Here is a 22899-nt window from a genome sequence, read left to right on the forward strand (position 1 = left end):
AAAAAAAAGAAAAGAAAAAGCATATTTGTGGTAACAGAACACAGAATACTTTTGTCCACCATCCACCTCTGGAGTGAAGAAACTCCTTTGCCATTCAACAGAGTGCAATCTTAATCCTACTGATTGAATTACATGGAAATAGATTTAGATCACTGCAAGAGCAAAGCCCCACACTCCCACATCCTTCATTTATCAAACCCTACCACAGCTGTATACTTATCTCCTACCTATTATTCTGGGCAAACCCAAATCCCTTTTCCTCTCATCTGCTAATTGATCTTTGACTTACAGAATGAAATGGATGGGAAAAATTAGCAGGACATCCTCTCACAGAGTGAGATGCCTTCTGCTGGATGTTGAGGTTCCATGATATATTTCAAAACTTACCGTATTCTGCCGAAGCAACGAAAGCCGACGAAAAGCAATGCTCTCAGCTGCTTCCAGCTGATTTATTTCATCCATTTTTATCTTGTACTTCCTTATCTGCTCCTTTATCAGCATCTCTACACACCTGTACAAAAGGGAAAGAGTTTATTGAACAATCTCATGCTATAGAAGTATGAGAATGTTGTAAAAAAAGAAACAATACAGGTGGCAGTACTTCCATGTTTTGAAAGACTCCTTTGCAGCAGACTGCTCAAACTTACATGGTTGTTTTTGAAACATCCTTCATGCTGGTTAAAGGGTCAGAGGTATCAGGACAACGCAAGAGGCATGGAGCAAAAACAATGGCCAAGGCATTGGGTGACATACGGTTGACATCTTCTATCAAAGCCACTCTGAAATCCAGTGTTCAGAAGAAGGAAAAAAAATGTAATTGAACCTTGCTGGAATATTAATAATCTGATCAAACTTTGCCACAGTTCCCTAATACAGATACAAGGAGACTACAGATATGAAATGGATTTCACACCTGCCAAGTACAAGAAAAAGAAACAGAAAATTACCCGGGTTAAGCTGTTAGTTACCAGCGTGAAAGTCAGGTGATTCAGTGCCTCCCCTTCAAAAAATCACTTCTCCCTATGTTCAAGGGATCACTCAGAAACTCCTCAAGTTCTCTGGATGAAAGGAGCTCCTTTAACAGCATCACTGATCTCTGCTTCGAAGACTAGCAAGCATTTATAATCCTTGGGCAGTCCCTCCCTATTACACTATCATCCACAGTTTATTATTTACCTGTATTTACCACATTGCGTCACATTAATCCTAGTGTTCAGAAAAACCTCACCAAGTATTTCAGATCTGTATTGTCTTCAAAGCTGTCCTTACCTGATTTGATACATCAGATGGTAGAAGCAAGCAAATGTCTGATTTTAAACAACTACCAACATCAATTCTTTCATTTCTAAACTAGCAAGTCGATCCCCACACTGATTCTCAAGGGGCTCAAGTTATTAGGAAAGCTACTAAGAAGGGCTTGAGGAAGTTGAATGGAGTTTGACTCCAAATGAAATAATTCTTACTTGACTAAATGGAAGATGAGTCGTTCCAAGGTATCATGGTTTGCTTGTGGAAGCTGTTCGAGCACACTGTAAATGGCACAAAGTTGCTCCTGTTTTTCTGGTAGCTCTGCACAAGGGGAGAAAGTAGAAGATTATAACTGCTGTGCAGCACTAGTGGAAAGGGGCCAAGCACCCTCTGATATTCTCTCAAACAGTCTACAATAGATAAAGTTCCTAGAAGCCATGCTTCTATCTCACCAGTTGTTGTAATTGAATGTTAAAGTACCCAGATGGCATTGCAATCTACCTACTTTTTCAGATGCTCTTATTAGCATCAAGGTCTCCAATATTTACAGTGCCTTACTGCTACTGAAGTGGATGAAGGAAAGCTTATTTGTGTGTTTGCAGTTCTTAGAAAGGGTGGCTGTATAGTGACATTCTGCTACCATTATTTTGGAAACTCTGAAGCAAGAGGTCACATAAGCCAGGAAAGTTTCCTGTAAGATGTTTTACATAAAGCTTAAAATCATTACTGTAAATCAACTAGAAGGAAGCTGTTTAGCTAACACAAGCATCTTAGAGATTGTTTTCCCAAGGAAATAGTGAGATAACAGGAAAAAAAAAAACACTGCTTCAATCATTTCTATAACCTACCTACGGCACGGAGAAAATCACTGTACTGTGCTGATGTCATTAGTGGGTCTGGTAGTTCTCGTAACCACTGCTTAAGGATCCCCGTAATAGTGTGGATAGGGTAATTCTCCAGTTTCACTGAATTTGGATCTGAAAAGAAACGTTTTAATCTAATGCAGTTCATTCCTTTGATGCACACAATGCACAACTGGGTGCTAACAGAAGAAAAAAGAAAAAAATCCACTGATAGGCAATTATACAGTACAAAGTAGCTTTTGTCAGCCAACAAAAGTGATACAGATGGCATGTTGAAAATGTGCCTGCTAAAATGCTGTTTTTAAAATACATGTGGCAGATGCTTTCAGAACAGAAAAGAATCAAGGTGCTAACTACAATCATGCAAGGAAGTCAAAAGGGTGGACATTGCCAGACCTGCTTGCAACAGCTGTTTCAGCTCCTTCATACGATTTGCTGATCCTGATTTCCTGTAAATGCCTTCGGTGTAGAGGCCGTGCATCTCCACATGCTCTAGCAACTTCTCCATGACAATGGGGACTGAATTTCTCTCACTGGTCAGGGAACTCACACACACTCCGAAGTGACGCGGTTCTGCATCCTGTTCATTCTGGAATTGATGCAGGTCAAGCACTATGAATGTCTATTCCCAAGATAGAAAATTCTATTGCTTTCTGTTAAAGCTAACCTACAAGTCCAGAAAACAAAAGCTGAATGTTTTATTCTAGCTTCCTACAAACCTTTGATCATAATGCATATTTCCTTAGTTACAACAGTAAAGAAGTCCTGTAAAAAGCACCAAAGGAGCTTTTTAATGGTTTATCCAACACAGCACATACTGAAGGAGTTCCCTAATTAGCTCAAATATCACCTTTTAAGAAGAATGTTTTGTTTCTACCACTGCAGGGCCTGGCTTCAATTACATGCAAACGTGGAAAGGAGCATAAGTAAAGTTTATTTCAGTGTTACAACATCTGTTCTTCATTTGTTGAGAAAGACGACAGCATTTTGCATACATCACCCGTGGTATCTCAGAATGGCATCCCAGATCTACAGGTCTTACCTTTTTCCCACAGGATGTACAGCTGCTCTGGATTTTGGACATGCATTTCTTATGACAAGTCAACTTGCAAACTAGAGAGAGTAACAATTGTTAAAACATTTCAAATGATGTTATAATATTAAGAATTTTACTGCTCACTACAGCACGTCTGGACCAGCCAAAGGACCAGCACATTTTCATGAACCATTTAGGCTGGAAAAGACCTACAAGATCACCAAGTCCAACCATTGCCCTGACCTACCAAGTCCCATCACTAAACCACGTCCCATAGTGCCATGTCCACATGCCTCTCAAACACCTCTGGACATCACATTCCAATGCTTGACCATCCTCTCTGTACAGAAACTCTTCCCCAATATCCATCTAAACCTCATTTGGTGCAACGTAAAACAGTTGATTTTGTAAGCTAAGTGGCAAGAATGAGACATTTTCACTTACCACTGCAGAGACAGGCCTTTTCCATGGGCCAGATGTACGACGAGCAGTGCTCACATGATTGCCGAATGCTCACTTGGTAGTTTGTGAATACATGACCATTGTGTTCTTCAATCTATGGAAGACAGAGAGAAAATAATGGACTTTTCCCCACCCTACCTTAAAAAAAAAAAAGAAATTAAGAAAACCCTACACACCTATTTTGGATTTTCCACTTTTCTTTTTGTAATTACAGCTGATGGTTTTGTCTTTGAAACCAAATTTCACTCTAGCATAAGGCAGTTGTGTTTGCTGATTTATTTCCTAACTGATCTGCTACCTTGGTTCATCAGCACAGTACAAACACTCTTAGTTTGCTACTGATGTTTTAACAGTTGATCTGTTTTTAAATTGTGCCACAACTGAGAAAATCATTGAGTTCTAAAAGATGCTACAGACATTTCAGAACAAAAACCACCCTCTTGAAACAGTGTTCTCCCTGTGTTCTCAGACTGCAGCTGAGGACTCTGAGCAATGCAAAAAAGGAAAGGACTTACTGCACGATCTTGTTTTCGCTTCTTCTTCTGGGCTTTGGTCTGCTGCAGTGAAGTGCAAAACAGGCATTAGCCTTCAACATCCAGAAATTCCACTCTGTTTTTTCCTATTCAGTTTGCCAGCTCTATTTTACCTCCAGATTCTAGAGACACAGCTACAGTGCAGCTTTAACTTGTATGAGGCTTACCTGAGCTCACGCTGACTGAACTTTCTATAAACCAGTTCAGCTCACTGCCTGATGACTAAGCAATTAAACCTTTAGAGAAAGCTTAAATCTTCACCAAATACAATGTACAAATATTTTAAGATTCTGAGAACATTAAGAGCAAGCTAAATAACTAAGTTTCATACTGGTGTATCAGCATTCAAAAACTGTTATGGAGGTGATTTGTGTAGGGAAAACATTTCCTAGATAATCAAGGATGATGCCATTGGAAAGCTTTCAGAGGTAACAACTTCCTTATCCCAGGAGAGTAACATAGTTTAGACATCCTGCAAGTCAGTAGCAGTGTAGGTTTTATACCTTGGGCTGTTCAGATTCTTCTTTTTTTGTATATCCTCTGATGAATTCATCCAGAAGGGATTGGAAGAGATTCAAAACCAGCTTGACTTCTTTCTCTTCCCTTTTTTTGGCCAGATTTGTAACTAGAAGCTGGTAGTTTTCCACCAAATCTTTGTAGCCAACATGGATTTGCCCATTCTAAGAAGGAGGAAGAAGTACTTTTGAGAAGGAGTCTTTTTGCATACAGTTGATACAGATTTCAGGTATTTAAGTGTTCACTTGCAGAGGTGAAAAAGCCCACTTTCGATTAAAGTAAAATGCAACAGCTCACATCAGGAAAGAAGTTACTACAATTCCATATTACACTCTAAAATGGCACTTGGCTGAGACAAGTCTGAGTCAAAAGAATATTGGAAAAGGTGTTTGGCAACTCTGGTAATTAAATACAGCAGTGTGAAGGGGCTGAAGACAGCAATATCCAAGCATTTCTCGTTGTGAGTTACAAATAATGAATGAGAAAAGGGAAATGAAGCAGTCTTGTTAAGACTGCATCAGAACCATAACATGATTATCAAGTTTAATATTCAGCCTTGAATTCTGTGCTAAGAATTGCTGACTTGCTTTGTTAAAGAGCTGTAGGTCAAACATTTAAACAGCACACTTTATTCATTTATTGCCATCAGGTTGTTGGGTTGTTGTTTTTTTTTAATTTACTGAGATTTACTACTTACAGGAGCAGAGTACATGGTCTTGATATTTCCTCTAAACTTCTCAGTGGCTTCAAAAAACAAGCATTCAACACCAGATTTCTGGGAGCGCAAGTCATTGATCTAAAATGCAAATGCAATCAAGTTTCTTTAAAAGAACATCCAACCAGTGTTAAGTTTGTTACCAGGTTGAGTCATTTAGGACCTTTCCAATTACCTAAAGCAACATATTTCCTAATACACTGTGATGACACAAAAATAGGAGTTAGAACCCTGTACTTCCTTAAAAGTCTTTTCCCCCCCTTTTTTTTCCTGGGTAGGGGGGAAACAACTTTTGCTGCACATTTGTTTGCACACAAAGGACTAACACGAATACCACCTGCATTTAATGGAACATAATGCATGAAAAACTTGAAGGAAGGACTAGGAAGGATCTTAATACAGACTCAATACATTCCAGTTATCAAATAAATTCTCCTTTGCTTTAAATAATAATATGACCTTGCACCTAGAAGAGTTGTCTTTAAAACCCTACACCAACAATAAGCACAGACCTGAATTTTATCATAGTGGAGTGAATTTTACCTTGTTTAGAAGGAACTCATCAAGATGTTTCAGTTCATTGGCATTTGCAATCTCTCGGACTATAGAAGCTCGCCAATTCTGAGATACACTTGAGATCTTGCTGATCTTAATAGTCCGGTTCTTCTTTGTTTTACTGCTCTCCTTTACATGGCGCTCCCCTACCTGGAGACGACTTGGCTGCCCAGAAGAAGCTGGGAAATAAATGAATTTGTATTCTAAAACAGGGTGACTGAATTCTGCAATATTTGTTTCCAAGCAAAACATTACAGATGTGATATTAGCAAGATGGTGATCAAGTCATAGAAACTCACCTTCTGAAACTTTCTGTGCTCCTCCCATTTCTGGAAACAGGAGGCACGAAGTGAGTGAGAGTCCATCACCTTCATCAATCACATCAGGATACTCCTTTGGAATTTTCTTGTCTGGCTTTTTCCCCAAAAGTCTACGCAAAGGACTTTTGAAAGCAGACCTGAACATAAAGCAGATGCAAATTTGTCACATCCTGAATGGAAGCTAACTCTCTTACAAGAAAAGGCTCATAATATAACAGTTAAGTCCACAGTAGGAATAATTTATACTGTGGATATTTACTCTGCATAAAAACTGGGCAGCAGGAAAGACAGTGTGAATGCACATTTGGGCATCATACTTACCAGAGCACTACTTGAAACATACATAGAGACAACAAATCTCATTTCCATGACACCATTTCTGGCTCAGGAAGTCCCTGAGCTGCAGAATGGGGAGTTGGCCAGGGGAAAAGCAATACATGTTTACTGTGTTCTTAAGCTTTTCCCTTGCAATCTCATTCCTAAGTCAGGATGACAGTATGCTACACAGACCTTTGATCAGAGCCTCTGTGTGGTTTCTTAAGTCAAAAAGAAGAAAAAGCATGTTATGCAAGACACAGAGAATCTGCTCCTCAGCAGGGTCAAATATCACACTAATGTCAAACAAAATGACCAAAACAACCAGCAGCACAACCACTCACATAGCTGAGATCAACACAAGTCTCTCCAGACATGCATGCTCTCAAGATGTCCAATTCAAATACCAAGGGGGTACCAAGGCTCCTTTTCTAAAAAGACAGCCCACAGTCACACGAAGAATACATACTTGGCATCTATTTGCTGGCTTGCTGGCTGCATAGAAACAACTGTATCAGAGGTAGGTAAGAGGTCACTGGACTTCTTTTGCAAAAGATACTTCTTGTTGCCTTTTTCTTCTTCTATTGTATCTGGTGATTGCTACAGAAGAGAGAAGAAGTAAAAAAACAACAAATTGATTGTGAGAGATTCTTAACATACTTTCAAAAACTGCAATGGTAAAAACATTACCTCATCAAGACAAAACACTTTAGATAATAGATATTAGCTTACTAAACCGACATCGAGGCATACTTAATTATTTGATCAAGCATCCACTTGTTATAAATTTAGTTTTCTAACTGTATAATACTTGCAAATGAAATTATTTTACCTGGATTTAAAGCTAAACTTCAACAGAAAGGAACTCAGGCATTCACAAGTTATTCACAAGTCTTCAAACTTTATAAACAAGGATAACTAAATATAAATATGCACAATAGCAAAGTACCTGACTTGTGGCAGCATGGGCCAGTGCTGAGAGATCATTTAATGAAGATGAAGTCCCCTTCTTTCTGCAATGTTACAAGATTAATTTTAGAATACACACTTTATTGGAGTCTGTAGGCTGTTAATATTTGGCATCTTTTAAATAACTCATATTAACCCAGATTAACATCTGAGAGAGAACCTTCAAACTCTTGCCACTCACTTTGAAATGTTAAAAAAAAAAGTACTTGAGAAGCACACACAAAAAAAAGGAGCATGCTGGATTTCGTACGGATGTAATAGAGGGGTGGTGCTTGCAAATTGTAGTCCTTAAAAGTTTGTTTCTAATGGATGCTATAGACAAGCAAATGAACTCCAGACACTAACTGAACCTGACTCTCTCTCTCAGTTTGTTCAGGCAGACTTTGTATCTTTCTTACTTGTACAGACTCAACTCCAGAGCACAGGACAAAAAGGCAAGAAAAAGCAGACTTGTTCATCACTCTCATGGACAGACGTACTGGAACTCTCCAGCTATTCTGAAACATTACAGGCAGCTTTTTCTGAAAAATTCAAGATAATAGGAAACTGTTCTTACTCTAGTGGGTCCTGAGGAGACTGATCTGCACGTGTTCTTCCATCCAAAGACTGGCTCAGCATATCATTCTGACCAGCATCAGACTGTCTCTTTCCTTTCCATTTTTCTCTCTTATACTTTAGTTTTCCTGGGTCATCCACATATCTCTGGATCTGGGAAGAAGTAGGACTATCCAGATCCTTGGTTTCTTTCTGAACAGGTCTTTTGTTTTTATCTCCCCAGCATTCAGCTGGAGTTTGAAAGCTTCCAGGAGCAAACAGCGTGTTTTCAAGATTCAGTGCAAGATTTGTTGGCCTTTCAGGACAGCTTTGGCTGACTTTCAGTTGGCTATTTTGGCTCTCTTGTATTTTCATCACCCTATCAACAGCCTTATCTACTCTTTCAACTTCCAGTGCAGGTAGTTGCTCAGGAATATATTCTTCTTTTATCTCACTTAGCAGTGGTGTATCTGAAATGGCCTTTCCACGATTTGCATTCTGTTCTTTCTCATTGCTTTTTTGTAGTACAGCAACTTGTTCTGTCGATTCTTTTGGCTCGGGAACATTTTCCAGGCCCTCTTCAGAAGACGTCTGCTCTTCAGGACGCAGTAAAGCTGCTTCTTCAAAGGAAAACTGGACATGCTTATTCTGTAGCTCATTATGTTCCAGCCCCCTCTGCCGGCGAAATTCACGTTTCTCCCTGCTGCTCGTTACTTTCTCAGAGCCCTCTATCACATTCTTCTGAGGCAATGTGGTCATTTCAGATGAACCCAGGTTTTCAGCTTGCTCACTTGGAACTTCATCTTTTCCCTCAACAACTTGATCCAGCTCTGACTCGTGTTGCACAGACAATTGATCCATTGTTGGTTCATTGCCCTCATCCTTCTTCATATCATTCTCTCTGTCTTGAGCTTCTTGCATTTTTCTCTGCTCTTCTTCAGCTTTCTGCTTTTCCATAACCATTTTCTGAAATCTGTTAAGATGAAAATAATGTATTTAATGCACAGTGGTCATGAAAGATACCTACCAGTTTAAACACGGTCTAAGTAACAACAAAGACTCTAAGTACAAATACATGTACAGTCCCAATATGACTGTGTAGAGGACTGGTCATTAGCACTGACATGCATCAGTGCAGCTCAGCTGAATAACATTCAAATACGAAGGGCTTAACCAATTTCCACTGGCCACTTCATGCTGACTGCAGGGCCTCATGGAAGTAATTGTCTTGTCATTTATGAAGTTAGTTATCACAGAGAACTAAAAGCTGGAGATGTAGTAAAGCAGCTAAGTAGTCGAAATGCATGTTTGCATGCCATAATGCTCCTCTTCCTTTACCTCTTACGCTGAAGATACCCTCTGACCATGGCTTGCACAAGACAAATTCTCTTTTTGTGTTCAAGGTAGCGTTTTTGCTCCCTGTATCTTCGCCATGCTGACTGAATATAAATGGCAGCATTATTCCTTTGCAGGGCCCTCCTAACACAGCGGGAACGCCAGCAAGCCTAAGAATGGAAATTTCTGAAGTGAGGAGGAGCACTTCAAGGTAGGGAGTTATTTCTGTGAGGAAGGCTGCTTGTTTGTAGGAAAAACAGATTCACAGTTCTCAGAGATACCTGTAAAACAATGGCTGCTTGCCGTGTTCGGAGAAAGCGTCTCCTTTCTAAAACCATCCTGAGCCAGCTCTGAAGGAGAATGATTTTCCTGATCACTTCTTTGTGTAGTGTATCCTGTAGTATTTGCCGCTCAGCCTCTTTCATAAAAACCTGCTCAGTTAAAAAAAGGTTAATCAACAAACAGTTCAGTCACCACTGGAGATATCTCCACTTAGTGAAGCAAACCTTCACAGCTGACAGCAATTAGTATTCCCAAAAGTAATTAATCAAATTTCAGTGTGATTTTAAAACATATCTGTGCGAATGGTATTCAAATCTCAGAACCATTCTAAAATGAACATCGACCTTTTGGACAAATACCAATAGCAACCATTTCTCCAAAGTAATATCTTTACAATGCAGAATAGTGCTGTTTTGTGTTATTTTCTGATGCTGACCTGTCTTCCTACAACTACTAACATTAGCACCAACACTTACCTATTTCTGACTATTGTAATTTAAAAATATACATTACAGAAAAAGAAGCAACAGTTCTAAACCAGCTGTATATATGAGTGTTTCTTCTTGGAAGACAGAAAGTTTTACTGACCTTGGTCTTCCCTATTTGACAGTTGTTTTTATCCAATTTTAGTTTACTCAAATAAGCAAAAATGTCTTCTTTAGAGGCTTTGGCATTTTTGGGAAGTAGCACCTGAAACTGATCTATGAATTCCTGTGAAAAGCAGAGACAGCAAGACATCAAAGTTAGAAGCCAATTCACAAGTTCAAAGTTTCAGTTGTATTTCTAAAATTAGGACATCTGAGCTACAGAGATATGAAAGTACTTATTTCTCACTCCAAACTGAGGTATTTTTCTCCACTGTAAAACATAAGCTCCCTGCAGCCCCCAACTGAAGTTACAGATCATGTAGAAGTGATCTCTACAACTATAAAGTGTTCTACAGAAAACAAATTATCATATAGAGGCAGTGTGCAGCACTGACTGCTTTCACTTGTAACACAGCTCTTAGAATGCTTTCCTTTGTGCACCAAGTGGAACATACTGGCAGATGACTCATACAGTAGTTTACACTACAACTTGTCAGCAGGCAGCTCTGACAAAACCCTAATGAATTCCTGCAGCTATCTCAAGTGGTCATGAACTTCATACAGAGCCACAAAGGACTCTAAAATAATGCAGTTTTTTCCAACAGCAGCAGATGCTTCTTAAAAGCATTATCCACTTCCAGCTTTTCACATACCTGGAATGTATACTTGGCACTATAGCCAGATCTTCTGATTCGCACAGTTTCAAGCATGCCAGTGTACCTTAACTGCTGAAGCACCAAGTTTTCATCAAAGAGCATCTCTTTCTGAAAAAGATCAGAAGTCAACAGCTAAAAATTGCCTGAGGAGTCCTACAATCTTTAGTAGAAAGAAAAAAAAGCACATCCTTTCATCTTTATAGAGAATGACAGTGAACAAGTCAAGAGAGATATATTACAGAGCCAGAAGACTTCGATCTACAGCACTCTCATCAGCTCAGTTCTTAAGGCAGTCTTACCTTCTCAGCGTTGGAGCGGATACAACGGATGAAGAACGGCTCAGCTTTCCCCAGCGTCTCCAGTAATTTATTAAGTGAAGTCTGAAATGAAAAAACGTTTCTGGATATTTTTCTAGGTATCAGCATTTTGAGTTGTATTTGACAGCAGTACAGCTACTTCCTCAGAAATAAGGTCCTTTCAGGTCTGAAGGCTATGCAAATCCTATTTCATCCAGTATGGAATAATGGAATAATTCTTCCATCCTGCACATCAGACCCCTGTTCTTGCTTTTGGTCTTTTTTTTAGGATGATGCAAAGTGGAGCATACATATCCTTTTACAGTAGCACTGGATATGCCACAAGAATGAGGCTGACTGCACAGAGAACTAGCACATTTCATAGCATAAGGATAATCTCTACTGCAGTCTACCTTTATTAAAGTAACAAAGCCTACTCCAAAAAAACCCCAAGATAAAAAACATTTTATTTTTCAATCAGTTCAGCTGAGATTGCTCTCATGAGGTGAGAGAGCATCTAGAAGTGTGTACAGCATCAGTCACCTACCTGGAACTGTGCACTTATGCTAGGGGGTTTCTTTTTCTTGTGCAAGTGTAAGAGGGATTTTGTAGTTCGATCATGTAGAGTCATGCTTACTATAAGCTTCAGAGATTTGGAATCCAGCAAGTTCTAAAAGAAAGTTTTCACAATGAACATAAAATGTAAATCCCTTAATTGAAGTGGAAATATTTATCTGCATAAAAGCAAGCAAGACTGAAGCTTGCTGCTGAATGAAGCTGCTTAGCCTCACATACAATGACATGTTACACTTCAAGAATATTATTTCAGAGAAAAACAACTTAGGATTGAAACTTTCCCATTGCCCCATCCCAAGAACAAAAGGTGAGCTATGCAATTTCTGTGTTTGCCTTCCGTGACTTGATCAGAAAATGGCTTTATGTATTTATGGCATCCCTATTTCAACTAAACACATGAAAATCCACTTTTTTTTTCCCCCGTTCAGATTTTCTTATGAAGGTGAATGTCCACCTATACTTCTCATTGTCAAAATGGAAAATTTAGAGATAAATGATACCACTTCCCTAAATCATGAAAGAGTATCAAACAAAATGAATATTCACAACGTGAAAAGCCCCAAATGAGAAATTTAAGTTTATCAAATAACCTTACCTTTGGAATGATCTGCTTTTGTTTGATAGCTCTACTTTTCCTGTTAAAATATTGAAGATAATTATGAAAAACACAGATATGATTTTGGGTACTTTAGCAAGCCATAAATGGTGCAATTTATGAGGCAAGATGAAAGGCAGAAGAAAACAAGCACAACATCAGGATGCGTTCATGCATGAAGCATATATAAGTGATTAATGCAAGAAATGCAAACTGCTTTGCAACATGTTTTTAATTTAATCTTTTCAAACTGTAGGTATTCGAAGCTGTCAAAAGTCTCTGAAGTTATTAAAAACTACAGACTGTTTTTGTGCAAGTTATTTTATTTAGCTAGCTACAGTCAATGAATGCTGCACGTGCAGGCAGTATCAAGTAAAACTATTTCATTCAGAAGTTATCACAGCTTGCATCAGAACCCCTGTGAAAGTACTGAACCATGCACAGAGGAACACCACCTACCCAAGAATTAGATCTGTGAATTCTGATACATCTGAGATCACTCCCAGAACTTCCTGAGGCAGGACACAAACCTCAGGCATAAATCCCATCCACAAACACTGAACTAGAACATGAAGCTGTCAGAAGCAAAGCTGTAGTTCCAATGCTCCTAGTCCAGGACACGTTAACTCCCTGATGCAAGGCAAGATCCAACTCCATGCCAACTACTTTAACTTCACATTTAGTTTTATACAGCAGGCCACAGACTGATTTTCTCACACATGGACAGCTGCACACAGGCGAAGAGACTTAACCCAGGGACACACATATCACTGGCATCCTGAATTTCAGGAAACTATCAGGTTTAACTTGTGAGGGGTCGAATTATCAACAGTTTCATAACAAACTTGTATGACATACTTGAGTTTACGTGACAAGTGGGCTTAACTGTCAACTTATACAAAAGAACAAAGCATTCTCTGTAACTTTTATATTTTGTTCTTAACTGCTGTTTGGTCGTGCAGAGCACAAACTTGGGACAAGTACATATTTTATGGGTTAGAATAAGTGCTTGGTTATTGTTGCACCTTCAAAGCAATACCTAGAGCACCTGAACTCACATGAAGTGGGAGCGGTGTTGCAGTCGATTGAGTGACCGAAGCAGCTTACAGGGATCACCTCCCTGCCATGGAAGTCCTTTTATACTTGCGATGATTTGCTCATGCATGTCTCTAAAATGATTCACAGCAAAACAAAGATGGCAAACAAAGACACGTGGGCATGAAGGAGAAAACAGGAGTTAAAAAATACGAGATCCCATCACCAAGTGTGCTCCAAACAGTAGCAGGTCAATCCCAGACTACTTTTTCCTAAACATCAATGACTGTGATGTCAAGTCAGGTCTTTCTAATTTTAGTGCCTTAAATTTAGTAACCAAAGTCACATACTTTCTTGTTCTACCTTTTCACCTGAATTCTTTAGCTATCAATTCTGAGTTCAGAAAGGAAAATTTAACCAAATGCAGTTCACGTGCAAAGGACCTTCTTATTAAGCCAAGTAGCCCTTTCAGATAGATATAGGCTTCTCTGTAACCAAGCAGTACATATCAGTGTACAAATTTCACTATGAAAATGATGCTGCGTAAGCAGACTCTCATGAGATAAGCAAGGTAGAAACCAGCCATTACAGGAATATTTGAAATCTCATTAAAATGCAATTTTATTTATTTTTTATTTCCACTTCAAATTTATTTGTAAGTTTAGTTTTCAAAGTAAGCCTGGGATGGTCCCTAATTCATGGCAGATTCCATTATTTTAAGCATGCACCATGCCTGTGGAGTGTTGCGTCTTGGCACGGAACTTACCTTCTTTTCTCTCCAGAGAGGCACAAACCAAAAATAACAGAAGTGTAAGAGTCACTTCTGACTGTTAAATGTTATCACTATGCTGAGCTGCTCATTGAGGCAGTGACAGCACTCTTACAGACAGTTGCTGGTTTCCCCTGATACTGCAGAACATTTTTAGAGTAACTAGATTCTGTTTCAAAACATTGCAAGGAAACAGTTAAGTTTAAATATGACCTAGATGGAATTGCATCTTTAATTCTTAGCTGCCACAAATGACAGAAACTGCACAGGGTGAAGTAATTACGAAGCAGTATGAAGTCATTACTTGATGTGTATTACATTTAATGGCTTCAGTTTTATACAAAGCATGCTCAGAAAGTCAGACTGTCCAGGAATGTGCCTCCCTGGCCTTTAAGCCCAGGCCTATTTCTACTTACTTCTTGTTTTCATAAAAAGAAATGATGTCTTCAAAAGCATTTATATCGAAATCCTCAGAACAATCAAATGAGAAATCAAGCATTGAGCGGCTGCAAAAGGAACATGTATAAAACCTAAATATTTAACAGAAAGGCAAAGATGCCTACATAGAGTGATGTGTGGAGCTCACTTCTGCAGGACTTGCCCCACCTCCTAATCACATCATAACACACTGAAATAAACAAGTGCTCCTACGAATCTTCAGTAGGACAGTTTGGCTGTAGCAGGACACACAATGCTAAAAGCAACATACACAAAACACAGATGGAGAATTCAAAAAAACCCTGTAGTAAATAAGACTGAAACTGTCTCACCAATATTTGGTACAATTGAGTCTTCACAAAGTAAGTTAGGGTATCTTTGTGATACAGTTCAGAAAGTCAAATAAAACAAGACAAAAGAAATCGAACCTAACGTCCTTGGGGAAAAATCTAGTTGCTGTTTATATGTGAAACTGTGATTCAGCAATTCAGATCATTATCCTGATACAGGATACGTGTTTCTCACCGGTAAACTTTTTCTACTGGTGTATTCGATCTCTGGAGTTCTCCAAGGGGAACTCTGGGGCCTTGGCGCACCACTCCTGGTAAGAAATAATCAAGAGATTGAATTTTGGCAAAGACGAAGGCATGAATGACAAAAAAACCCCGTCAACAGTAACAAGCAGTGTATCTATCCAAGACCTGGATTTCAAGCTAGACCACAGTTTCTCAAATTCCCAACTGCTACCAAGTAAACTGCAGCTGCTCCGTAAAGCTGTTCAAAATTAATCTTCAAAGTTTCATCTTGAATACTCATTTGAAACTATAAGGAAATCTGAGAAGATCATTGAAGATCAAAAACAGTGATAAGAAAACCATGCATACTACAGTTTATATTATCTTCCCAAGCTTTTATAATAGGATTTCAAACTTGGCCCAGACTGCTGGCAACAATACCATAATTAGAGGGGAAGTTTGAATGTTCTCAGATCTCCCCCTGATGTGTACAAATTAAGTCATTTTCACACGTTAGTTTTGTCTCTTGTACTAAATCAAGATGGCATTTGAAAGGTTTTGCAGTAACCAGTTCTGCCAACAAGCATTATCAGTTTGAGAGTATTTGAAAGCATTTCCAGAAAGCTTTTTCATATCATACCTGCAGTCTTCTGAGCTCTCTGGCGTCCAGCTTCTGCAAAGACAGCCATGGCCTGAACAGCCGCTCGCAGAACAGCCCAGCGGAACACAGCGACGGGGTCCATTCCTATCAGCTCCCGAACATAGGCACTGTCACTGCTTCGTAGCAAAGCAACAATGTCTGGCCTCATGTAATCCATGTTTTTCTCTCTGAAATCCTGCAGAACAGGAACATTGAACCTGAAGAAGCTCTTTGGAAAGAAGGCATGCAGACACCAAGCAGCACTGGGTTTCAACCCAAGACATTCATCACTATTCAGAGTAAGTATTCTAAATAACCGTAACTGTAGTGTTACCTTCAAGTCTAAGAAAATCTAAAATACATCCGATGAAATATTCAATTCAACCCATTCCCCGCAAACTTTCTACATCCTGACAAAACTGTCAGGGAGGCAGGGTTTGTTTTCAGTATTTTTATTATTATTATTATTACGTGGCCATCAAGCATGTCACCTACTTTTATCTGGTATTTAACTTTTCCAGCAAAATGTCGAATAATAAAAGCAGGTTCCATTACTGGGGTTGCAACAAAAAACTTGTTCTCCTCATGCTGCTGTTTGAATTTTGCTAGTAGAGTTTGGTTGGTGGCACGTGGAAAACTGGGAAACAAAACAGAAAAGGTCAGCTGCTTTTCTTCAAATACAGTTATGTATGCTGAAGTACAAGACAACAGACTGCAGAGCATTTATTGACCTTGTGGAAAGCATTTTATTAAGATGACTAAATTTTAGTTGTTACTTACACACTTGGTTTGAATCTTCAGTTATGGATGGAAAAAAAATCCAAACAAACAGTTCCACACATATCCTGAATATTCTGAGGTTTAAAGTGCCCAGCAATGCTTCCACCCACTTTACCACTCAAGTTTAGTTGGTACCACAATAATTATCCACCACATTTATCTCTTACTGTTCCAATGGCTCACGGAGATGCACTTGACTGTAATCATAACTCCATCATAAAACATAAAAGTGAAAGTTTCCAAATCTGCTTAAGCCGAGGCTTAATTTTTATCATCAATTTATATCACTAGAATATTGGACTCATCAGAAACAAATAACTGTAGGTCATAGCCATGACACTTTGCTTCCCACATCATTCAGGTGTTTGTTTCCCTGTTTGTTTGCTTTCAAGTGTTATATTTCTGTTCCCTTCCACCATTTTTTATTTTCCAGAAAACATTTGTTGCTTACTTGCTTTCTTCATCCAGAAGATAGAAGAGACCAGTGGGCTTCTTGCTGATTAAGTGAATGCAGGCCACATTATCAGTATAGTCAATATCGTGCCAAGTGATCCCTTCGCTCTTATATTCCTCCTGTGTAGCTCAAGAAAATTCCCTCATCAGTACAGTGTACCTTTAATGTACCATGATCTAAACGCTTGAAAGACATTCTTGAACAGCTACGGCAAATTGACTTCATTAGTTCAGGCAGCAGAAACAGAATAAGGAAAAATTTAAGTAAGAACAGAGCAGCAGGCATATTTGTTCAGATGCAAGGTCTACCTGGGAAATCACTCAGCAGCGGGTATTTAAAAACCAAAACAGTAAAAGAATGTTCCTTGTCCTGTCATGCCTTTCCAGGGGTCAGCGGTCCACAAAGTTGAAGTCAGACATTACAACTACAGCATTACACTTAAAACCCTGAATAGACACATTGGAGGAATTTAAGACATCCTTTTTTCCCCATAGTTTTTGTATTATAAAAAGTGACAAGTATTTAACATGATGATGATGAGAACTTCAAAATAACACTGTCACATGAAATCATGCAAGCTACAAAACAGGCAGTGACACCTCATACAATATCCACAGCAGAACCTCCCTTTTGCTCTCATTGCTTTTACAGGAAAACATGAAGCACTTCTGTGGAAACGATAATGCATCAAATGCTTTACAGAACAAAATTCCCATCGAAATAGGGAACCAAAACGTCAGCTTTTCTTACTGCTGTAAAAGACTGCAGAAGGGAGCTGAACAAGCTACTAGTGCAAAGAAGATAACCAACAGAAAATTGACTGAAATAAGTTCTACACTAAACAAAAGACAAAGAGCAACCCTCTTGCTGCTCTATGAGCACGATATAAATAGATTATTTTTAAATAGGTAGAATTAAAACTAATGACAGACTGCTCAGTGTGTATGTCACATTGCAGAACTGAAATTCAACTTGTCATACACAATGAAGCCTTTCTTAAAAGATACAGAAACCCCTCTGCCCACCCCCTCCCAAGGGCCCTTGTGCTGTAAGAGATACAGGAAATGGGGCATTCAAGAACTGAACTCACTTGGAGAAACAGTATTAGAAAAAGAAAACAATGCAACTATTTACTCTAGCTGGCCTGCATAGAGACTTCTGTCATAAGATATAAAACAGAGATCTCAACACTATGCTTACATATGAAGTCTGTATGTTTGGTAATTTTCTTTTCCTTAAAATGCTTCTTTGAAGTTATCTACATATTGTTGAAAAAATACCACATATTACAGAATGACTTCGTTCTTCCAGAAGAGCAACCAGAGAATTATGATTTGGCACAAACCAGAAAAAGTGCAAAGCTAAAGCAAAAAAGCCACCAGCTCTCAGTCTAGAAATGCAATCTGAAAGCTCTTTCAGTACTCAAAGCCCTCTGTAAGAAAGAGCTACTGAAAAAACCATTTGTTTGTAATCGAGTTTCTTACCTGTTCCAATTTGAAAATATGCTGATTAAAGTAATACTGAAGCTGCTCATTTGCATAATTTATGCAGAACTGCTCAAAACTGTTGGTTTCAAAGTCTTCAAACCCAAAAATATCAAGTACACCAATGGACAAACACTAAAGGAAGAACAAATGGAAATCTAGTTAAGCAATCTGTCAGAGTGCTGAACCCACAACAGCAAAGCAACACAAAAGATGCTTTGTGTATCACTGATAACTTCTGAATAATTGTTAAGAGATTCTGATGATTTAGCAGCTATGTCTATGGTGAAAACAGAAAAGTAAAGCTTACAAAGAAAATTACTAGGGACTGTAGAAGACTCTAAGCTTATCCCAGATATCTGAACATGTCATTGTTTGTATTCTCTGATCACTCTAAATACACAGTTGTCTACTGCTTTTGTGAGAAACTTACTGTAACAGATTCCTCCATGTCCTTCTTATTAAGGAGTGCATGATTAATTCGCAGAACAATCCAGTCAAACAGAGCACTGTACAAGGACTTTGCCATTGAATCACGAGCTGTTATGGCCTGAAGACAAAACAAAGTTCATCATTTTGTTTTAAAAAAAAGTGTTTCTATTTCAGATCTGTTTTACTCAGAGGTTACAATCCTACCAGAGACAGATAAACACAAAATCTTCCTTTAATGCTAATTACTCACGTTCCTAACAACACTCACTAAACGTAAAAGTGTACCACATTAGGGTTGTTTTTTTTTTTGTAGCCAAGAAGAACCAAGCTTCATTTAAATAAAATAATTATATTAGTATTCTTTTACTCACCTCACTGAGACTATATGGCAAAATAAGCTTATCATTTGCAGTCACTGTTTTTCTTTTTGTCAGCACTTCCACAAGAATTTTCACGTTTGACCTTCAAAGAAAGCAAGACCAAAAGTTACTGCCACCCTACAACTCGCCAGTGATAGCAACAGTGGAGATTATTGCCTCAGAGAAGCCAAGCACTTTAAGAACAGATACATGTTTTACATCAACACATTGATGTTGAAAATATCAGCAGCTTTACAAGTTCTTCAATTCCTCTAAATTATTCTCAGTTTAGATTCATTGAGATTTCCCCCCCTATGGTGGTAAAGCACACATCTCCAGTAAATTTATTCCTGTTCAGCTCTGATTAGCAAGTCAAACAGATCCTTCTTTCATGCTACAGGCTACATTCCATCTCTAATCCCAATAATTTCACCACTTTCATTCTTTCCACCTCCCATAAGAGGAGGCATCATCATGGAAGCATCATAAAACAGAGACAAGCATGCTGAGCCACAATGTATCCAAGCAAAATGCTGAAGTAAAGCACAACAAACAGTTGTTCCAAATACTAGAGCTGGAAAGTAATACTCTACTTTCAAAAGCTGGGAAAGAATGTCCAGCACTTCAGGAGGTCCTACTTCCAATCCTTCATCACGGCCTGTAGCTTTCTTCTTGTACGTCACATTGCCCAAATAAAGAATAGCTGAAAGCACTGAAAAAATCCTAAGGAAGAAAAATTCACTTTATAAGAGCTTTTCTTAAGAGAAAGTTCATTATAACAGATTAATAGACCCAACTCAGTTTCAAGAATTTGTCCAAAAGCACTCACAAATATTTAGCTCTCCTTGATTCCTACTTAATTGTATGTGCTCCCAACACACGCATTTTATCACAATTCAAACATTAACAAGATGTCAATAACAAAGGTTGAAAAGCTCCACTTACTGTTTTTTTGTTGCTGAAAGAAAGCCAACCATCTCCATTGCTTGTTTTAATCTTTCAAAGTCATGCCGGAGATCTTCCCCATCTTCAATTTTCAAGTTACACTGTGGAAAAAAGCCCCTTACTTAAATGCAAAGCAGCCCAAATATCACAGGAATACACTTCTGGTCTGCTTTCTTTGATCTTTAGCTCAACATGAGAAAGACAACAATTACTAATGCATTTGTAAACCCTTGCTACAGATTACCTGATTGAGGTAGGAATAATCTTCAGGTTGTTTAAGGTGAAATTCTTTACGCTCTTCTTCATTGACTCCAAGTAGCAAATAATAAAAGACATGGTAGTTCCTACACATAAAGAGAGTCAAATACGTTTCTCTGTCATGAAAACGTATTGGTTTTTCTTTTATTCTATGTTTTAAAATGCATTTAAACTCTCATTGTGAGCACACTAACTGAATTAATCTCTTACCTTTCATCTTTTTCTTGAGAAACAAGCCGAGATTTTTCAAGCAGGTATTTTTCAACGACAGCCCTGAAGAGTCCCAAAGACAGGAAAAAAGAATGAGGGGGAGAATAAAAAAAAAAGAAAAAAAAGATGACTTCATAAACACCAGAGAGCAGCTGCCAAGAGTTCAAATAATGAGCTCTGCACCAGTATACATAATGGTTAATAGTGTCTGAAAACCTATTCCACAGTGGCAAGCTATTCTCACACAGAGAATAAGTCAGTGAAGACATCATAGTCTTCACAGATTCCTAGAAGCACACAGATCAATTCCAGATGAATCTCAGACTGTACTTACCCTCGGACAACGCCGTTCTCTAAGTAATTGACTTGAATAAACTTTCCAAAACGACTGGAGTTATTGTTATGTGCTGTTTTTGCATTTCCAAACGCCTGCAATAAGCAAAATGAGGTAATTTTCAATTAAATGAAATAGGCAAAGACACAGTATTACTAACTCCTAATTCATTGTTCAGCCTCGAGTTTGCTGGCAATCCACAAAATGTTATGGGAATGGCAGCATAAGGATACCAAAAAGTGAGCTTAAGGAAGCATTCACTGCTCCTGGCAGATCTGTACCCATTCATTATCTGCCCTGTGAGATATCATTTGGGAATCTGACAAAGGAGAATAACAAAGTTAGTTACTTTCAAGATACAGGAAAGGTAATCACAGAGCTCAAATCCACCTCAATCACTAACAGTCATGAACTTAGGACATTTGGTCAGAGAACACAGTGCAATTGCACTCTTCCACAGAAAAGCCACAAACTTTACCTCATTCCCTAATGCACTGCTCCTACACAAAATTTCCACAATGAATACAACTTCCCTGTTAGTGAGAACAGAACAGAACATCCCACTGACAAACTTCATCTTTCATGTTCAGAACAGCGTATTCAAAAACAGGCAAACAAAAACTGCCCTGCAGAACCACGCCATACCCAAGGGCCCATTACCTCTGCTGTGCAACACTGAAAAACACAGCTTCATGACGAGCTATGAGGAAAGCACGGCACAAATTCTAACCGTTGTGCCTATGCATCTTTAATACTTCAGCCCTCTGATAGTTGTTAGCATATACATAACAAACTACTCTCTGCATGAGCCACACATACAAAGTGCAAAGATGAGCTACTATATCTAAAAGCCCAGCAGAATCACTACTGAGAATATCCTTAATGTCACCAACTCCTAGCTATATATGACTTTAGGTTAAGAGAAACTTGTCACCCTCTTAATATGCAGAAGGTAGTCCAGAGGATGAAGAAGAAATCAAATGTAGAACAATACATCACTCAGCGTGGAATATTTCCAGCATTCCTTCCACAGATATTTCCTCTTAAAGCTCCAAGTAATGAAAGCCTCCATTAGGAAATCCGTTTCTCCTAATATAGAACATGAGTGGAATGACTTCACAAAAATGTCCCTCTTCCTGCACAGACTCACATCCGGAGAGCGATGACACGTGAGCACTGCACACAACAGAGCTCAGCTGTTGGCATACAGCTACCAGTGATGGTGTACCTGCCAAGGGAGTGCTGCTCTCCTAACAGCCAAGTCGGTGCATTGAAACTCTTTGCATATCCTCCCCCTCTCTCTATTTTTCTTTTAAAACCTGATCAAATGAACACAAAAACTGCCTTAGCAGGTTGGAGCTGCACTGCAGTAGGATACCAGCATCACTGCTTTTGAAACAGGCTCCCAAAGATCTCTTACATTTCTACTGCCAGCTGATTACTGTCCACAAGCTCCCAGCAACAAGCGAAAAACTTCTAAAAAGCAAAGAGAATTAGCACAGTTCTTTGGACAACTATTACACCTAAAAGAATAAGCTACACAAGCTATTCCTGTGCAGTGTGAGAACGGACTCTGCTGTAATGCTAGAGAAGTTAGTGGGTTCTGAAGAGAGAGGATTTCTGTCCAGCAATGCTTACAGACCATGCCAGACATGCTGTAATGCAAACAGTGTCCCACTCAGATGTGTCAACGAAATCACCGAGCAGAGTCATCAATAAGCTTTGGTAAATACTATCCAACAACTTCACTTACAGACTTCTTGCTGTTCCTCCTTTCAGAGCACACAATGCAGAAGCTGCACATTAATGCATGGACAAAATCAGCTCTTTAGAATTACTGAACAGCATCAGCC

At 38.8% G+C, this 22899-nt stretch overlaps 1 protein-coding gene across 1 annotated transcript in view; it reads right to left on the reverse strand.

Annotated features, from left to right (window-relative positions):
• MYO9B (myosin IXB) overlaps positions 1-22899 on the reverse strand; it is a 31312-nt gene that overhangs the window by 2182 nt on the left and 6231 nt on the right. Inside the window, exons 2-36 of the mRNA XM_010725064.3 lie at positions 21047-21141; positions 20713-20775; positions 20489-20588; positions 20245-20345; positions 19888-20022; positions 19312-19402; positions 18942-19058; positions 18509-18643; positions 17022-17143; positions 16286-16427; positions 15791-15986; positions 15161-15236; positions 13452-13562; positions 12394-12433; positions 11770-11892; positions 11226-11306; positions 10924-11034; positions 10272-10394; positions 9683-9832; positions 9405-9571; positions 8089-9039; positions 7513-7576; positions 7033-7163; positions 6228-6385; positions 5917-6107; positions 5356-5454; positions 4646-4822; positions 4125-4166; positions 3592-3703; positions 3154-3224; positions 2508-2700; positions 2097-2225; positions 1464-1569; positions 648-779; positions 388-511 (exon numbers count right to left, since the gene is read on the reverse strand). Coding sequence (XP_010723366.1) covers positions 388-511; positions 648-779; positions 1464-1569; positions 2097-2225; positions 2508-2700; positions 3154-3224; positions 3592-3703; positions 4125-4166; positions 4646-4822; positions 5356-5454; positions 5917-6107; positions 6228-6385; positions 7033-7163; positions 7513-7576; positions 8089-9039; positions 9405-9571; positions 9683-9832; positions 10272-10394; positions 10924-11034; positions 11226-11306; positions 11770-11892; positions 12394-12433; positions 13452-13562; positions 15161-15236; positions 15791-15986; positions 16286-16427; positions 17022-17143; positions 18509-18643; positions 18942-19058; positions 19312-19402; positions 19888-20022; positions 20245-20345; positions 20489-20588; positions 20713-20775; positions 21047-21141 — 4959 coding nt within the window. The remainder of the gene's footprint in view (positions 1-387; positions 512-647; positions 780-1463; positions 1570-2096; positions 2226-2507; positions 2701-3153; positions 3225-3591; positions 3704-4124; positions 4167-4645; positions 4823-5355; positions 5455-5916; positions 6108-6227; positions 6386-7032; positions 7164-7512; positions 7577-8088; positions 9040-9404; positions 9572-9682; positions 9833-10271; positions 10395-10923; positions 11035-11225; positions 11307-11769; positions 11893-12393; positions 12434-13451; positions 13563-15160; positions 15237-15790; positions 15987-16285; positions 16428-17021; positions 17144-18508; positions 18644-18941; positions 19059-19311; positions 19403-19887; positions 20023-20244; positions 20346-20488; positions 20589-20712; positions 20776-21046; positions 21142-22899) is intronic.

Source organism: Meleagris gallopavo, chromosome 30 (assembly GCF_000146605.3).
Source record: "Meleagris gallopavo isolate NT-WF06-2002-E0010 breed Aviagen turkey brand Nicholas breeding stock chromosome 30, Turkey_5.1, whole genome shotgun sequence".
Taxonomy (NCBI): domain Eukaryota; kingdom Metazoa; phylum Chordata; class Aves; order Galliformes; family Phasianidae; genus Meleagris; species Meleagris gallopavo.